At 44.5% G+C, this 19,556-nt stretch overlaps 1 protein-coding gene across 1 annotated transcript in view; it reads left to right on the top strand.

Annotated features, from left to right (window-relative positions):
- Positions 1-19,556, top strand: part of HECTD2 (HECT domain E3 ubiquitin protein ligase 2) — a 75,913-nt gene that overhangs the window by 21,817 nt on the left and 34,540 nt on the right. Inside the window, exons 3-4 of the mRNA XM_066600712.1 lie at positions 1,969-2,107; positions 18,508-18,610. Of these exons, the coding sequence (XP_066456809.1) occupies positions 1,969-2,107; positions 18,508-18,610 (242 nt within the window). The remainder of the gene's footprint in view (positions 1-1,968; positions 2,108-18,507; positions 18,611-19,556) is intronic.

The following is a 19,556-nucleotide window of genomic DNA, read 5'->3' as shown; positions in this document are numbered from 1 at the left end:
AAGGGGAACCTCCTGGCCAAATGGATCAGTCTTATAACAGAACCAAACAGTGCAGAATGGGCCCCATTGACTAAAATGGGATCTGCGTTCTCTCCGTTCAGCTGTCTGGCATTTTGCCGGATAAAGTGTTGCATGCAGCACTATTTCTTTTGATATTTTAGGCCAGATCTGCGCAGATGAGAAAGTGGCCTTAGATTTACTTTCAGAATGTTTTAATTTTTATTTCCATGTGTTACAATTTATGTCATTGAACTGGTTTTGTACTTACATTGCATTAAGAATGATATCACTGCTTCCGCATCACCCTGTACAATTAGATCTCCACCCCATGGAATCTGCTTTTAAAAATGCAGTTTACTTCGTATGTGTGTATGTATGCATTCTCTGTGTCCGTTCTCTGTCGCAACACATTTGGCCCTCGGATGTAGGCAATGGCTGTCTTATGTGGCCACCACTGACCCTCTGCTGGCAATTATAGGATATGTCTGAGAAAGTATTTATGTCTACAGAAGATGGGGCGGATTATGATGTCATTATTGTCACGCTATTTGGATATAACCATTCTGGTTCCTTTTCATCCAATTTTAGAAAACCTTAAGTGTCGTGTTGTTTTTAATTAATGCCACACTTTCCTGAAAAAATAAACTGCGGTGGAGTTAACATAATGGAAACAGTATGGGGTTCATGCTGGGCACACTTGATAATGAATTCATCTTTTTTTGAATGCAAATTAATTCCATATTATCTTGAGGTTAGCTTGTAGATCATGGAAATTATTTAAAAGGCCATTTTAATCAAATTTCGACATTGCCTTGGCGGCAGGGAGGAATATCCCAGAAAGCCGTGCATGATCAACTTCCATAACATCTTGGGCGTCCTGGGCTTTAAACCTATATCAGAGTAGTATATATATGGTACCAGTTGGGATGAGTTTCACACTTGTCTCCATATTGTCTATTGGTCCTGGTAGCCGGAATGATAATTGCAGAAACCATTTAACAGTGACCATTGTCACTGAAGTGGGAGTGATTTCCCATGTACATAATGATTTTTTTCCTAACGTTTGGGGGAAGATGTTGTTTTTAAAGGCTATGGATACATTTGGGGCTTAATCTTGTGGTCATAAATTACCAGATAAGACATTCAGGAGAGAAGAGATCAGGACTCTGTCCAGAACACTGATAGATCTCCTATTGAGATGTAACATAGTATGTTAGGCTAAAAGAAGGTAATGTCCATCTACCGTGTTTCCCCGAAAATAAGACAGTGTCTTATATGAATTTTTGTTCAAAAGGTTTAACTTTTTTACATGTATAGCTGCCTGGACACTATTTAAATTGACTTTTCAAATTAACAGTTAGCAGGGCTTAATCTTGGAGTAGGGCTTATATTTCAAGCATCCTGAAAAAGCCTGAAAAATCATTTTGCATCCTCACAAATTCTGGAAAATCGTGCTATGTCTTATTTTCAGAGTGTCTTATTTTCAGGGAAACAGGGTAGTTCAGCCTACAACTCCACCCCCACCCCCTGTTGATCAGGGTAAGGCAAAACACATATATATTTGTGATATGTAGAAGCTGCAGAAGACAACCCAATCCAAAAATTTTCTTCAAAACCTATACCAAATATGATTGTCAGCCCAAAATACTTGAATTTAAGTGGAGATTAAATCCACCCACCCTCAAAGAAGTTCCATAACCTTTAAAATATAGGAATAAAAATGAAATCCATAATGTATTAAAACTGGTAAATTTTGCTGGAGAATAAAGAAGATGACCATGAAAAAGCAGCCCAAAAGTTAGGTATCAGAAGTAAATCTCTAGATGTGTCGCCTACTGGTCTCTTGGGATTTGTGCAGCCCTGGTATATAGATAAATGTGTATATCAGTATTTTCATGACTACACTGTGATGTATACCTTCCTCTAACATAAAGTGCCTAATGGCACATTCTCCTTTTAACTTTTCAGTAAGGGACCTTCCACCAATATGCCTTGATGTTCGACAAAAGCAGCGAATCTCCATTGATACGCTACCTGCAGAGATGAAAGCCCCTATCCTGCCTGAACCTCCCATTCCAGTACGGAACAAAACTCTTAAAGATTTCCAGTAAGTGGAGTTCAACTTCAAGATCATATATTTTATTTTGGCAAACAGTTGTGCTGTCTTCCAGAGCCACTTCCAAGATGGCGGTGTCCGAATTCTCAGAACACCGTTGTCTCTGGATCGCTGTAGTGTTATGAGGACTGTTGGCCTAATATGTGAACAGTATTACAACAAATCATACTTCAGTTTTCATTGTTCTAGCAGAGGTTACAAATGAATACAGGTATCTGATTGCTCGCTGTAAACTACTCCACTTTTTTCTCAAGTGTTCATTCATGGGGCCCAGCTTTTCTATGACAACACTTTACTATAGGGAAGAAACTCTTGTATAGATGTAGACGCAGGAGTCCTTGTCACAGATGGCTTGTAACCAGAATTTTACAGGAATAAGGTTTTAAAACATAGTATGTTAGGCCAAAAAAGGCACCCGGCCATCTAGTTCAGCCTGGTAACACCCCCCACCCACCCCCAAGCCCCTTCCCAATGTTGATCCAGTGGAAGGCAAAAAGAACCCAATGAGGTAGAAGCCAATTTTCCCCATTTAATCAAAAGAAATTCCTTTCCTTTCCCAACTCCAATGTGGCAATCGGAGTAATCCCTGGATCACCGGCCCTTCTGTAGTAATCAGTGACTATAACATGCAATATTGTAGCGCTCAAGAAAGTTGTGGTCCATCTTAAACTCTTATCAAATTTGCCATCACCACGTCCTCAGGCAGAGAGTTCCATAGTCTCACTACTCTTAAGGCCCTTTTACACTGGCTGTTCAGGCTCCTGCACTCCTGCAAGGTTTTGAACAATGGTGGTCCCATGTAAATGCATAAAGAAACTGAACGGCTGGGCGAGAGTCGTTCTGTTTCAGCATGCTTAAAAATTGAATGACGCGGTGTTCAGTGTAATCAGCAGCCGTTCAGTACTGAGCGACCACTGCTTAAAGTAAATGGAGGTGGGCGGTGGGACCCGGTTACACTGAATGGATGATTATTGTTCAGATTTGTGCAGTCCAGCAAAAAACTAAATCAATGTGTAAATGCTGCCAGTCTGATTCTTCTGCCTGTTCTATTGTTCGTCACTCAAACAGTGATCTGCCTATGTAAACATGGAGGATTTGTTCTATCAACGTCTGCCTATTTGCTTCCGGATGCCCGCCTGCATTCACAAGTAATCTCCCACCGCTCTGCCTCCATTCACTGAGCGTTTATCACTCCTGTGCGAAAATACAGGAACGATAATTGCTGGTGCAACAGCCAAGCTGAGCGCATCAAAGTGGGGGAGAACGCAGAGATTGAAAGATGGTAGTCACAGGTGGCGCTGTAATCCCTCTTGCAGTGGCAATAACGGTGCTCTGCTTAGCTGTCGCACAGTGGCACAAATAACTTATTTGGATGCATTGGAAATGAACAGTTGTTTTGTGACGGGTGACGCCAGTACTCCAACGTGAACTCACAAGTTTAATGGTGGCGGAATAACTTGAGACGAGTCCAGTAGCTTGAACTAGTAAACTGGGAGCACGCAGATTTACTGAAGCTTAGTTGCAATAACAGATAGGCAACATTTTGCAGATATAGCCGGATCTACAACAATGCAGTGAATTGACACGATGAAAACAGATTGACAACTTGAATTTCCACTCCTCTACAACGCTCTCTCGCTCTAGTTCTAGAGATAACTCTGTATTAATCTCCCCAATTGTTACCAGTTGAGGGTTTACTGGAAGTGTATTATGATGGAGTGAAATAAGAGTTGTAATGGTGGCTGAACTAATCCTGGCTTTAAATTCCCTGGGTAGTTTGACTCACTGTTACATGGGAATGATTACCTTCAACTCTTTCCCCCTGACTGCTGGAAAGACAAGGGAGCGGAAAGGGACCTCGCCACTCTTACTGGACTGCTGAACTGCTGACACCTCCTTTCTCCGACAACCTGTTGCTGCCTCTCCTCCGACTCCTACCACTCTCTAACTTCTCCTTCACTTCTTCTCTCTTTCCTGCGCTTTCTCCAAAACCCACCCCCTCTGCATAGGGACCCATGTAGTGTTTCCTGCTCTGGACTCTCCCACCCATGAGTGGAGGCAAGATATACAGCCAATAAGCAACCAGCTACTGCCAGCACCAGGCTCTCTGCTTAGGAAAGGGAAGAAACAGGGTTTCTGACACATGGCACCTTCTATGCCTAAGTGAAGCACATAGACAGGTGTGACAGGACCAATTGATAGTGCAGTTGTTCTGTAGGACCCTCTAGGCCACTACACCTGGGACGACTCTCGAGCCCTTAAGTGTCCTACAGTTGTGCTGTGTGAAAGGATGCTAATGTGGGAACAAACGTGTTGCTAGGGACATACTGGCTGACACCCCGTTGAAAAGGCTGGTTGTTAGGTACTGTGCCTCTAGAAACCACAAGACACTACTCAAAGCTAGATTGACATTGCGCTGACAACAGAGATGGGTAAAGCTGCTTGATAGTCGTCTAACCATGTCAGGGGGGGTTCTTTACAGTAAGAGCAGTGAGACTATGGAGGCCTCTGCCTGAGGATGTGGTGATGATGAATTCTTATAAATGAGTTTAAGGCGGGCCTGATACCTTTCTTCAGTGTAACAATATATGTTATAAACACGGATTACTTCAGAAGGATCGGTGATCCAGGATTATTTTGATTGCCGGATTGGCGTAGGGAAGAAATTTCTTTTACTTTAAATGGAGAAAGTCTTTTTTTACACTGTTACTATGTCATTCAGAGGCTGGAGTATAAGGCATCCTGCACATGGGCATATATTTGCTGCAGAATCCTTGGTCGGGGTCCGCACTGTAAATCCACAGCAAATACCGCCCATTAATTCCTATGAAGATCCACTGCTTCCCACACACGAGCAGAAATCAGAGGAGGAAAAATCGCAGCGTGCTACATTTTCATGCGGGATCCACACGGACAGCTGGAATGGAAGCGTTCCGACCCGCGGCCCATCCACAATGAACATAGCGGACAGGTTATGGATCCCACGTCGTCTCCTAGAGACAGCACGGGGAGAAAAAATAAATCTGTGCTACGCATGTGCAACGGTGAGCCACTGGGTCCATCTGCAGTACAGAAAAGGCTGCTGCTGCCAGAGACTGATTCCGCTGCAGAATTCTGCATGCGGAATCTGGCTCTGCCGTATGCAGGTAGCCTGAGGGCTCAGTCACACGGGCGCATCGGCACCCGTACACCCGAAGCCGGTCACATATTCTTTCCTCCGGCACTGCAGAGAGACGTCTGTCTTCAGGTACGGCCGTCTGCTACCTGAGCCCTAAGGCTTTGTTCATGCTATCATTTAAGTCTCCTTTCCCACAATGGATACCACACTGCTGTGGCGGAACAATTGCACAACCGATCCTAACAGTTGCCGCAGACGGACCCCATACGATGACCACCTGAACGGCTGATGTTCTGGCCAGCAGCTACAATATAGATTCAACATAGCCTTAGTTTGCTTCATCTACAAATATATTTTAGGCAAAAAAGAATCTTTAAACTTACAGAAGTTCACATTTTTAAAGTGTACCTTAGGCTCTTGTACATAAAGTGCGTAAGGGATCTCCTTTTAAGAATTAGAGTATTTGCACTCTTAACTAACTTTTGACAAGTCATGGATACACGTCAAAAGTTTTGATCAATGTGGGTTCCACTGCTGATACCCCTGCTGATTACTAAAGCGAGGGTCCTGGAGTACTCGCCAAGCATTGTGCTCCTTCAGCTGTCTTTGCTGCTTGTCAGCTTCTCTTGGCACATAGAGGTTTAAAGGCATCTTCTATAGACCTCTATGTATCCGTTTTCAGCTGCTGGGAGGAGCTGACAAGTAACGAAGGCTGCCAAAGGGGAGTAGCGCTTAGGTGAGCGTTGCAGCCCCCTCTTTCTAGTGATCAACCGGGGTCTCAAAACTGATGGAAACTTTTGGCATGTCTCCAACATGTCAAAAGTTAGCTAGAAGTGCAGCTACTCTTTTAAATGAACCTCTCACAAACACTTTGCTGTGTGATACATTGAACATGACAAAGTGTGACTGTGCTCTGTCATCATAATTAGTCCATTGTTAGTAGCCTTCGTTCTGCATGGAGTTCTCTATATGCCAAGCACCATTTTTGAAGACCGTTAAAGCCCTCAGCTGTAATATGAAATGTCACTGCATGACGGTGATCTCCTAAGTGGGAAATGAAATATATGGTTCTGTCTCAAGCCTTTCATGAAAGATTTATGTTCTCGCTGCAAATACTAGATTCTCCCCAACAATATGTTTGTCTTTGAGTCAATCACTCTGGGGATTTTATCTTTGCTTTTTGTAAAGGTGGCTGTGCCCACTGCCCATGTTACATAAGTGTGGACGCATAATATGGCGACTTCTCAAGTTTTGAAGGCAAGAGTAAAAGTTTGTCATACACACTGATCAGCCATAACAAAAATAAATCTGACTGACAGGTGAAGTGAGCAACACTAGCACATGTGAAAAGGTTGGAAATATTAGGTGGCAAGTGAACCGCCAGTACTTGAAGGTGACATGTTGGAAGCATTAAAAATGAAGAAAACAGGTTTAAGAGACTAATTGCCTTTTTACACGCAAGATAATTGCTTAAACGGACAAACAACTGAATGAATTGACAATGTTTTTGCATAAAATTACATGCACAAATAACTGCTCTATTTCCTTCATTAGCTAAAGTAAACTTAGTAGAAGGAGAACTAGTTGTTTGCTCAGGTGGGCGTGTGTTTGTGTGAGGGATTATCTGGCTGGCAGTATTCCATTGCTTTCTCCCGACATGAGTAAACAATGTACTCATTGTGTATGTAGGGCAAACACAATATGTACATAGTTGACTCCTCAAGTCATCAACCCACTCAAAATACTGAACAGTTTCCATTCAATTGGAGCACATTGTGAGCGGCTTGATGACTATTTTTATGCTAGCTAAAAACAAGCTCTAAACGACAAGTGAACGAATAGTGCACGACTGCCTGCGTTTCAATGTAACGATTATCTCTCACTTTCGGATGTTTAAACGAATTTTGAGTGATAACCATTGTGTGTAAAAGGGCCTTTGGGCCAAATTGGGATGGTTATTGAATTGAGTCAGAGCATCTCCAAAACAGCAGATTGTTGTGGAATGTTCCTAGTGGTTAGTACCTAACAAAAGTGGTCCAAGGAAGAGCAACTAATGATAGGGTCATGGATGCCCAAGACTCATTGATGGGCAGCAGAAGAGCTACTAGAGCACAATTAGTTGAAAAACCTAATGCTGGCTTTGATAATTGTCATTGCTGTGTGAGGGGCTTTGTAGCTGCAGATTTCTGATAGTGCCTATGCTGATCCTTGGTCCATCATGGAAAGTGCCTACAATCAGAATGTAAGCATAAGGAATGGACCATGATGCACTGGAACAAGGCGTACATCTCTTAGGTCATGTGGATGGCCAGATACATCCGTATTTCCTACCTGTGGAAGAGATTTCAACAGAATGCACTATGGGAAGAAAGGCAAACTGGTGATGATCGAAGCCAATGTGATGCTCTGGGCAATGTTGCATAGTAACCTAGTATGTTCAGCTGAATGAAGACTAATGCCCATCTAGTTCAACCTCTACTGGGAAACCTTGAGTCCTAGAATTCATGTGGATGTTACTTTCGACACATACCACCTACCCAAAATATTGTATAGACCTTGTACATTCCTTCATGACTATGGTATTCCCTAGTGACATAGCGGCTGTGGCCGCTGCATAATGCACCTGCCATACTGCAAAAATTTGTCCAAGAATGGTTTGAGGAACATGACAAGTTCCAGGTGATGACTTGACCTCACAACTCCCCAGATGCAATCTGATTGAGCATCTGTGGGATTTGCTGAAAGACCAAGTCTAACAAGACTTAAAGGGGTTGTCCCGCGCCGAAACGTTTTTTTTTTTTTTCAATAGCCCCCCCGTTCGGCGCGAGACAAACCCGATGCAGACATAAAAAAAACAAACCGTCCAGTACTTACCCGAATCCCCGCGCTCCGGTGACTTCTTACTTACCTTGCGAAGATGGCCCCCGGGATCTTCACCCTCGGTGGACCGCAGGTCTTCTGTGCGGTCCATTGCCGATTCCAGCCTCCTGATTGGCTGGAATCGGCACGTGACGGGGCGGAGCTACGAGGAGCCGCTCTCCGGCACGAGCGGCCCCATTCAGAAAAGAAGACCGGACTGCGCAAGCGCGTCTAATCCGGCGATTAGACGCTGAAAATTAGACGGCACCATGGAGACGGGGACACTAGCAACGGAACAGGTAAGTGAATAACTTCTGTATGGCTCATAATTAATGCACAATGTACATTACAAAGTGCATTAATATGGCCATACAGAAGTGTATAGACCCACTTTGTTTCGCGGGACAACCCCTTTAAAGGATCTGCTGCTAATGACTTGATGGCAGATACCACAAGACCTCTTCAGACGTTTTGTGAAGCCTATTCCTCAATAGGTCAGAGCGATTTGGGCTGCATGGGAGTGGCCTACACATTAATTGGCAGGTCAGGTGGTTTTAATGTTAATCTTCATTCACACTGCGTGATCGACCACTCAATTCTTTCTGGAACAGAATGTTGGAAATTAACGTAAACTTGCCATAATGGAGACCTACGTTTTGGTCTTCCTTTCAACAGCTGATTTTTGGGATTTTGAACATGAGCCGGTTACGGGACCCGGAACAGGAGAAGGAAATGTACTATGAATGAAGCCTTATTCATGATCTGCGTATGTGAAAGTTGGCATGCACTGTGCAATTATTGTTTCATTGGCAGCTGTGACTGCATGTCGTCTTGTATTTTTACATTCTGTGTTATCAAAGCATTTGTGCAGCACTTTGTCTTGCTTTCCATATGAGCTCATATACTGATGTTCGTTTTGTTACTTAAAGTGCCTTTATATTGATGGAATATTCTCAGGAGGGGTCCCATCAGAGCAGTGGTGCTTGGTGGAGAGCCATGAACCCTTCACTGCATTATCCAGCACAGCGACCTCTGTATGAGTGTGGCTTTGCTTGGTACTGCAACTCGGCAGGAAAACACGTTCACAAATGGCAGCCCCTAGCAGGAGTGTAATGGCACCATATGTGTCATTGTTGCAGAACAGAGCACACGGTCTGGCTTTTCTTGATGTAACAATAGTTGTTGCCAGGTGAATATAGCTTATTGAACGTAAGACTTTGGGCTTATTCACAGGAACCAGAAACTTGCGCGGGTTTTGTGCAATATGATGAGCACAACCTCTTACAAATATGAAATCCATGCTTTTGAATGGATTTATTCAGAGTGTTTTTTTTTTGGTGGGGGAGGAGGGTGCATTCCTGCAATAAAAATCGACCATGGTTTCCTATGGGACCTTGGAAAAAAATTGCATGGCGCTCCCATACCAATGCGATGTGCATGTGAGAACGATGTGTTTTTTGTTTCTTTTTTTGTCCTCCCCTCCCCCCCCCCCCCCCCCCCCCCCACTTGAAGTCTATGGGAGACACTTCTGATCATTGGACGTGCATGAAAATTGCAATTTCATAGATGGGCTGTGTTTTTTTTTTTTTTTAATCAAAAACATTTAGCCAGGAAAATGGCACCTTGGCAAGCAGGGTATAGGACTGAGCCATATATGTCACGGAAGAAAAACGCAGCAAAAATAATTTTGATAGCTAAAGGAAAAAAAAATAAAGTAGTAAAACCGCCACATGGGCAGAATCTCTAAAAAGTATTTGGTGCTTAAGGTACAAAACAGCCTGGTCCTTAAGGGGTTAAAGGGGTGGTGCTGTAATCTGGTCACCAAGTACATATCGTTGGTGCTTATGTACTTTCAATTCTGGCTAATGAAAAGTGGTCTAAAGCAGACTGCCTATTTAAAGGGGTTGTCTGGCCACACAGGGTAAAAATTTTTATAATGCTGCTTTCCTTTCAGTAAGGATAGTAACAGACAGCATACAGGGGCTCAAACCGGCCGGCAGATCAGCTGCAATGTCAGTTTCTTACCTTAGATTCTGATCTTCACTGCAGCTTTCAAAGATGGCGCCTCTGTGCTGCCTTCCCACAATGCTCTGCGCTCTCCCTCTTCTGTGTGCGCGCTCTCGATGGCAGCAAGAGACATGAAAAGGCAGGATTTCCCTCAGCTCACGTCCTAGCCCCGCCCATGACACGCCCACCTCTATTGAACTGATCTACAGTCTCTCCCCGCCCAGGCCCCGCCCCCTGCTGCATACTATAATCAGAGGGGTTGTGGCCAGGGGACACTTATACACTCATGGTTCACGATAAAATCCTGGCATGAGTGTATAGTGAATGGAGAGGGGCGCGGGAGAGCCGAGAGAGAACTCTCCTGCAGCCCCCCCACTGCAAAGCTACCTACTGCCCCCCCCCCCCACCCTGCTAAAGTAAAACAAAACATTTCCCCACATACACATGCCCTCATAGTGCCCCTCCCACAGCGACCCCCTCTCACAATGACCCCCCCCCCGACTTCTGTCAACCGGGTCCCTACACACACACACACACACACCCATCCATCTCTCCCTCTCCACCCCCCCCCCCCCACCTTCCCCCGGGACTTCTGACAGCCGGGTCTCCAGACACCACTAGCACACACACACACATCACTGCACCCCCCCCCCCTTGCACACATCCATCCATCCATCCTTCCCTCCCTCTCTCTCCACCCCCCCCCCCCCCGGGGGGGGGGGCCCGCCCCTGCACTCATTCTTACCTTGGAGATGAAGAGCCAGCAGCCATGCCTCCCCTGCAGGCAGAACTGAGCTTCCCAGCGGCTGAAGTTCTTCTGCACATGCGCAGAGCTGTGCTGGAGAAGCGTGTCCCCGTCGTCCCGACAAGAAGAGGACAAGAGACTTGTCGGAACCCATGGCAACCGAGGAGCAACACACGGGGGGGGGGGGCAGTCCAAGAGGTAAGTGAATAACTAATAACTTCTGTTTGCCTAATTTACAATGCACAATGTATATTACAAAGTGCATTGTATTGGGCAAACAGAAGTAATGAGACCTAATGTTTATGGCCGGACAACCCCTTTAAGGCTGTGTTCCCACATGGCGTTTTTTCTGCGGTTTTGAATTGCGGTTCTCCTGCATGTATTTTTTTTTTCTTTTGCGCGAGTTTAGTTATAGAAGAACGGCAATTAAAAACCCCAACCAAAACACCACTTGTGAACGCAGCCTAAGGCTTTTCCCTCTGATCCTCTTCCATTTTGTACAAGCTGGCCACGTTAAAAACAAACAAAAGAATCCCTGTATCGCCCCTCTGAGGACTACCAGGATAAAGCTCACGTGTTGTCACGAGGACATAGAAGCTGAGGACTCTTTGCACTGTTAAAAGCGTATAGAAAAGTGCAAAAAAAAAAAAAAAGGTTTCCCGTTATTGTATAGACAGTGAATGGTGTTTTGTGTGACTTCTTGGTGTTCGCTTTTTGTGGTTGTAGGGGGAATAGACTTAAATAAACCTTAATGCCTTTTTCACAGTTTATGTATTAAAAAAAATAAATAAAAAATTTGAAAAAAGAGCTCGCTTGAGAAAATGACTGATCCGCTGTATTGTGTCACGAAGGTCTCATCACATTTATGATGGAAAGCAGAAAATCACGACACAGCCATTTATCCGTAGGGTTCATTTTCTGTATTTCTTTCCTGTTAGAAAAGCCATTTTCGTTCTCAGACATTAAGGACGGAAATTGCAGATAATTACGGTCAGTTCGGAGGACACACAACTCGGCTGTGAAAGGGCTACCGCTGTGCATTTTTCACTGTGTGACAGTATACTGTTCTAAGAATATAGAGGCGACTGGATGGAATACGCTAATGCTCAGTAGTAATTTACTATAATGATGGCTGACCGCTACAGTAATTCTTAGAAATTAGCAGACTGTACGTAGAAAAGAGGTCTACCGGGGAAAAGTCGGAGATGTTCAACGCAGTTTGGGTTTGTCAATCTTACTACTTAAAGTGAAATGATGCTGGTTGTAATTACGCTGTATGTATGTACCAACATATATGGAGAAACATCTGAGAATGGCAAGATGATGAAGTGAACCGCTATTTTACAATGAGCATATACAATAAATGACCCTTCTATTAGAAACGTGCCCTTCCACGATTGAAGTTTCCCTGTATTGGACTTCAGACCTCGGAGCGCAGAGTAAAATCAAGCGAGACAGTTTTTTGTGGCATCATTCCGGTGTGACTCCACTTTAAAATGGGGAAAACTGAGCAATCTGAGCAACTTTGAACAATGCATGGTCATAAGTGATAGGTTAGCTGGGCGCAGTATTTCAAAAACTACCAACCTTGCGGGTTCTCGCGTCTAACCGTGTCAAGAATATACCAAAAATAGATCCTGTGGATATAAACAACTCGTCAATGGAAGGAGTCAAAGGAGGATGTCCAGAATCGTCCTGAAAAGTGGCAGTGCACAGTCAAGCTGTTGATCCACCCAACATGTCTGGATGAAGAACTCATTGTTCTTTAGTACAGATGGGCTATAGAAGCACACGGACAGTTCTAGTGCCGTTGCTGTAAGAGAAATGGAAAGTCAAGACGCGAGTGGGCGTAAAAACGCAAAAATTGGATCACTGAGCAGTGGAAAAACATTGCATGGTCAGATTATTCCACATTTCTGTTGCACCGTGCTGATGGAAGGTTAGAATTTAGAGTAAGCAGCATGAATTGATGAACCATTTCTGGCTGTGGAAGTGGAGTAATGGTGAGGGGAACGTTTACTTGGCAGACCCAAGACCCAATATTCCTGCAAAACTATTTCAGCACCTAGTGGATTGTATGCCATGCTGAGCTACTGCGTTTCTGAAGGCCAGAGGAGATACAACGCGCTAATAAATGGGCATCTAATATAGTGACCCTTCGATGTATATTTAAAGCAAAGTCTGGTAATATATGGAACATGAAGTGGCAGCTCAACTTGTGCTCTAACAGTAGAACTCAAAGAAAACCGACCTAGTTCATACTTCATCCACAACCTCCTCACAGGTATGTATGACCCATCTGAAGATCATACAGACTGGATTTCTTTTTTCAAAAGCGTTTTTTTTACTTGCGCAATGTATTCCCTTTTGAGTAAAGGTTATTGGTACAGAAGGAACTGAGCAAAGCAGAAGAATCCTAAATAAAATAATCCTCTGTGCAAATCGGAGGTCTAGCATAACCGGTATGTGCGAGGTCTAGTTGAAGCACTACATAGCTACCGTGTAATGCAATCAAAAATAAAACACTGGCGCCACCTAGGGATTGCAAGATGTATGTATCCTGCATGTACATTCCCATGTCTGGTAAAAGTCCTTGGTGGGGGAACCGCTCTCGCTTCTGGAGAAAACTAAGATTAGTCTGAAATTTAGCAAAATATCTATATTTTTTTGTAAGTATCGTGCGTCATGTTATAATTCAGTCACTTCACTGTATTTAACAACGAGCCTCCTACAACAAGGTCTGAGGCCCGTTTCACATCTGCGCAGGAACCTCTGTTCGGAGGTTCCATTGGAGATCCTACACAAAATACTGAAAGAGATAATGCTGCGTGCAGCGCTTTTTCTTCTGGTAAAAAGTCGGTCATCTGACTGGAAATCGAACGAACCCCGTTATAGTCAATGGGGTCCATTCTGCGCTGTTAAGTCAGGTCATAAGACAGGTCCGTTCGTCCATGGGAGTCCAGCTGCCTACTTCCCGAACGGACCAGGAAAACTGAACCCTCGCTGCAGTTGTGACAGGCCGGTTTCAGACAGCTAAGAAAATTGATCGAGACTTGTGTGTTGCAAGACGTGCAAATCTCGCACAAATATGAACCCCATAACATGCGCAATTTTCTCCCCCCCAACGATAGCACTGTGATGCAGGAAAACATCGTAGCATGTTTTAGCCAGTTGCAAGATCGCAGCTAGTAGCCCTATGGTGCCCAACGGAGATGGCAGCAGCCCTGCTGAGAACAAAGGGAGAACTCAGTGATCCTCTGTTGCAGTTGTTCACTTACTGTGTGTGTGTGTGTGTGTGTGTGTGTGTGTGTGTGTGTGTGTGTGTGTGTGTGTGTGTGTGTGTGTGTGTGTGGTGTCTGTTAATACTGAGGTCACTCGGGGGGGGGGGGGAGGGGGGGTGTCACTGTTACTACTGAGGCCACTGTGGGGGGTCAGTGTTACTATTGAGGCCACTGGTGGGGGTCACTGTTACTACTGAGGTCACTCTGTGGGGGGGGGGGGGTCACTGTTACTGCTGAGGTCACTCTGGGGGGGGGGGAGGTCACTGTTACTACTGAGGTCACTCTGGGGGGGAGGTCACTGTTACTGCTGAGGTCACTCGGGGGGGGGGGGGGGGGGGGGGTCAGTGTTACTACTGAGGGGGGTGTGTGTGTGTGTGTGTGTGTGTGTGTGTGTCACTGCTACTATTGAGGCCACTCTGCACGTGATGGCGTACCTCAAACTGACCTAGTGTATGTTTACATGTGGCGGAAATGCTGCGGAATGTCCACGGTTAATTTCACCGCATTTTCGCAGTCAGCCTAGTCAGGAGGAACGCCACTGGTAAGATGAGGCCACTACAAGGCCGCTGACAGCCGGACACCTTTTGCAGAAGGTGAGAGCGCTGCATAGTATTTTCATTCAAAATTCACACCGATAGTACGGATTTCTAGCAGTGTGTTTTGGATGCAGAAATGCTACATGATTTGCTCCGCCTTTTTTTTTTTTTTTTTTTTTCTTTTTCTTTTTTTTTTTTAAATGGCCATGTACTTTCTTATAATGACAGAAGTAAAATCCTATGCTGTGATAAGCCCCGCCCCTGACCACACCTCTCTTGCTTTGACCCTCGGAAAATCTGATCACCTTTTATAATAGACAAAAAATTTCAGCGGAGTGGCCCTTTAATGAAATATAAACAACAAAAAAATAAGTAAAAAAAATAAGTAAAAAAGAGGTCAGCGGCTGCAAGTCTTAGAGAAAAGGACAGCTGATAATAACAGTAATTGTGTGTGGCTCCTTTTTATCGTACTGAGGAAATGAAGACATTTGCTTCGCCTTGTGCCAGGAATGAGCTGAACATGCTGGGAACTATTTTGATTTCTCACTTTCGAGCTCCTTTCAACATGGTTAAGGGCAGACTTTTGTAAAAGCTTCTTCTGTAAAAGTATATACTATGCCTAGTGTAATCGCTACATTGACAGTGGTCGGTCACCAAGGTCATGCTGACCTTTCACTTTAAAGTGACACTAATTTTTCAAACAATCCTATGGTACCAAGTATGATAACTAGCAAACCTGATTCACTTTATTTGCCTAAAATGTTTTTCTGCTGAAAATTCACTCTTGTGCTAGCCACTAGGGGCTTTCCTTCCTCCTACCTTGTGACAAGACAACAGGACCTTAGAAAATGGGTGGACGAGGGGGTTGAGTTTTCATTCTTATTAAACTGTATAGAGAGCAGAATGGAGGGGGGAGGCAGAGGAAGGGGACACTCGCACACAGATGTCCTGTTGCTGGAGCTATGGGTGTGTTATCTGCTGCTGCTTATTCACATGTACACTACTCAGTACTGCTGTACACTGTCCTGCATGATATGCACGTATGTGTGTGTTACGGACCACTAGAGACCAGAATGCGTAGTTCTTTGAGCCCCAGTATGTAGAACCCAGCACAGTAACAGTCTAGAGAGGACTGAGAATCAAATATACACCCTGCAGAGGGGAAAAATGCAGGATACAAATCCCATTCTGGCCAGAAATGGTGTTATTCCTCATGTACACATGACTGCTTATTCTGACAAGACATCTGATAAATGTGTTAGGTTTTAAGCGCCAACTATCTGAAAAGCGCAAAGCAAATGTCATTCCAGACTACTGGATAATGTTTAATCATGCTGCACATGGTTTTGTCCACCACTTTTACCATGCCTCCCAGATGTCCTGAGCCCAGTGGGATAGTCCTGTATTTCCGATGTCCCACTGAAGCCTGCCACATGTCTCAATTTCAACTGTTGCAGATGCAGAATTAAATAATTGGTGGAGCAGGGAGCCATTAGCCCCCTGCTCCATTGTTCACCCTGTGGCCTATGCTGTGCATACCTTGGTGCAGGCACATGTGATGCAGTGATGTCATGTTGCCTGCTGCAAATTGGGCACCCCTGTTGCGAGGGGGCAGTATGGAGGTATCTTTACCATGTGTGGAGGGCCAATAAGAGGGAGTCATTACCTCTAGGGTGGCACTCTGAGAAGGCATCACTACTGTGTAGAGGGCACTAAGGGGACATCTTAACCATAAGGGGCACAAAGGGGGCAGTCTTGCTGGGTGGGGAGAAACTAAGGAGCATCATTGCTGTATAGATACAATATTACTGTGTGTCATGCAGGGGGGCACTCTGAAAGTGTTTGGATCATTAAAGGGCACTAGTACTATGTGGGGACATTAAGGTTTTTACTATGACCATGTCCCCACAAGATGATTTTGCAGTGTTATGCATGTATGGGCAGGTTTGGAGATCTGGTCTCAAGTATTAAAACTCTTTTTATTCTTTGCATATTGGGAGGTACTCGTTAATAAATCAGTATTTATTAGTTTTTCGGGTGAGTTTGATATTTACCTGCAAAATTGTGTGACCGTTAGTTTAAGAAGTGCATTAGGGGTTTTGTGCTGCATTGTGGGAACCTCAGTGCCTCTCCATGTGGCTAGCTTGGTCTTTGTTTGGTGCAATGTTTATAACAACCCCAGCTGGGACAGACCTTAAGCAGCTTACATGCTTTTATATGGGCAGTGCTGATCTTAGGTTAGATGGCAAGTTCAGTGCATAAATGCTGCACAAAGTAGCCTCCGTACATAGATACAGTCCCAGAACCAAGCCTGTAACATAAATACTGTAGCAGAACTGTGTTACGGGGGTGCCAATTCATTGACTGCAGCAACTCAGAACATCAGAGGGAAGGAGAGACAGGTGGAGGATGATGCATGTAGCTGTGGAAGTCGGACGTACATCCCGCTGTTGCACACCATTGAAATGGGCCTGTCCGTGTTCTTAATTGTGCACATAAAAATATGCCGGTGTGGCCGAAAAATGCAGGCGTAAGATTTTTACGGTCAAGCAAATACGCAGAGTATTTGAACGACCAAAATGTGCTTACACCTGTGTGAATGAGCCCTAATGGTAACCCCCCACAGTGGTCCCAGTAGTACTAGTGGCTCAACAGTAGCCCTAATAGTAACAGTGATCCCTACAGGCATTCCACTCACCCAGTCTGCAGCTCCAGTCTGGCAACAGCTGCTTCTGAGTCTGACTGCTGGTCTCTCACTTCGGCATCTGCGCTGTCAACAGGACTGCGCATGCATATCCTGGAGGAAGGGGTCAGCGGTTACAGACTGCACTGCTGTTGGACTGAAGCTGCAGGCGGGGTGAGTAGATTTTCTGCTAGGTTTGACACACAGCTGGCAGGTCATATATATAATGAGGCGGTGGAGTAGGTTCAGCATGTGTGGTCTGTGGGCAGACATCAAAATACTAAGGACTACCTGTCCGTGAGTGAGTTACATGCTCTGCCCCTGATGACATGAAACTGACGTCATCGAAGGTCATAAAACATGCACAGCCTGACAGCAACCATGTGCTTACAGATGTCACCATCATGTGATCAGCCACCTGTATGGGAGGACCCCACATGACCAGGGGGTTATCAGTGTGTGCAGAACTCTATTGTGCTGGTTGTAATCCCTCCTTGTATGGGATGAAGAATCTATGTAGCAGAGCTGCGTGTGACGTGCATGTAGCAGAGCTGCATGGCACATTACACCACCAGAAACACTAGGACTAGAATTTCCAAATAATTACTAGTAGAGCATATGTTCACATGGTGTGACCACAGCCTTGGTTGAGGCTCTGGAGCAGCCATTATGATAGTCGTTTCTCTACTGCACGGGTGCGACTTTTAACTAGTACTAGGCTCTGAGGAAGCCATTCAGGGAATGAAGGAGAAAGTTTGGAAAAATGCTTTGCCAAAAATTACTTGGTTTTCTGCATTCTGAGAATGAAGTGAGCGGTTGATGATGCCATACAGCTGCCGATGGCACCCGTATTCTGCTGAGAGCTAGATAGATTGATAGATATAAAATTTATTCAGGGAATTGCTAATAATACTATTCCATAATATAATATAAAAGTTCCTTTATGTTGAATAAGGCAGAGTCTACTACAAATTACTGGTGGAACCTCTTTGAAATTACATTGCCAGGGCTCAGCATAAAATGGTCCTCTAGGAATCTTGATCACTCACGTCTAGTAACTAGAAATTGTCTTTTTTTTTTCTTATATAAGTGAACAATGGGGAATTAAGCCATAATGTATAATTGCACAACACCTATTCTTGTATTTATTGTGTTTTTGCAGGATAGACTTGGACAAAGCAAAATCCACAGGGGAATGGAAAGCTGTGCACGATTTCTATTTAAGCACATTTGATTCATTCCTGGAATTAAATGCTGCATTCAAGGTAATCTATAACATTCTGCGCAAGCCTTTATTAGCATGGTGAATAATGGTTTATAAAGATTTATTCTACACTTGTATGCAAAGGAACTCCAGTGTGATGAAGAATACAAGGGCACAAAAACACAATGCTTTATTTTATTTAAGGAGAATTGCCCTAAGAATGAAATAACTGGAAATACAGTCGAAGTCTCTGGTTGTCCTTATACCTGAAGTCCTTTCATTGTTCTGTACAGCTGGTTTCCTACATGTGCCTCAGATTCCACTGAATGCTAGTCCGTATTGGCCGCCATTACAGTGCGTCTTGGTCTGTCATCACACTTTCTAAAAATCCTGAATGGCATGTAAATCGTGATTTAGAATGGAGATGGGAAGATGGAACAACACCTCTACAGCCCATTTGCATATTTCCCAGAGGAGCATGCATGGCCTTATAAGTCTCCTCACCTTCTAGTTGCTCTCCTTGAACGGGTTCTGTCATTAAAAAAATAAAAATCTCTATAGTTGCCTATTCCTCCCCCGTCAGTCGTCTTACAGCATCTTCTCTTTGCCGATCTTCTCCTATTCCCTGCAGTCCCCCCCGGGTCACCTCACCTCCAGCTTGCCGATTCTTCTTCTGATGAAAAAGCGTCCATTAATTGCAGTCTCCTTTCTGTCGGGCAATGTACGCTATGTCACTAGTGATGTGGCATTCATAGCCTTGCAGGGAGTGTCGAGCCACTGCTGAGACTGCGCATGCGCGCTGTGTCTCTGCAATAGTCAATGAACACTCACGGTGAGACCAGAGCATACGCAGTCTCAGCAATAGATCGGCATTCCTTCCTAGGCAGTGAACGTTACATCACTAGTGACATAACCTACACTGATGTGCAGGAAAAAGAATGCAGAGAATGGATGCATCATAACAAGAAGAGGATGCGGCTGGCTGGAGGTGAGGTGACCGGGAGTAA

The sequence above is a fragment of the Eleutherodactylus coqui genome, chromosome 4, assembly GCF_035609145.1.
Source record: "Eleutherodactylus coqui strain aEleCoq1 chromosome 4, aEleCoq1.hap1, whole genome shotgun sequence".
Taxonomy (NCBI): domain Eukaryota; kingdom Metazoa; phylum Chordata; class Amphibia; order Anura; family Eleutherodactylidae; genus Eleutherodactylus; species Eleutherodactylus coqui.
This window is presented reverse-complemented; position numbering and strand designations above follow the sequence as displayed.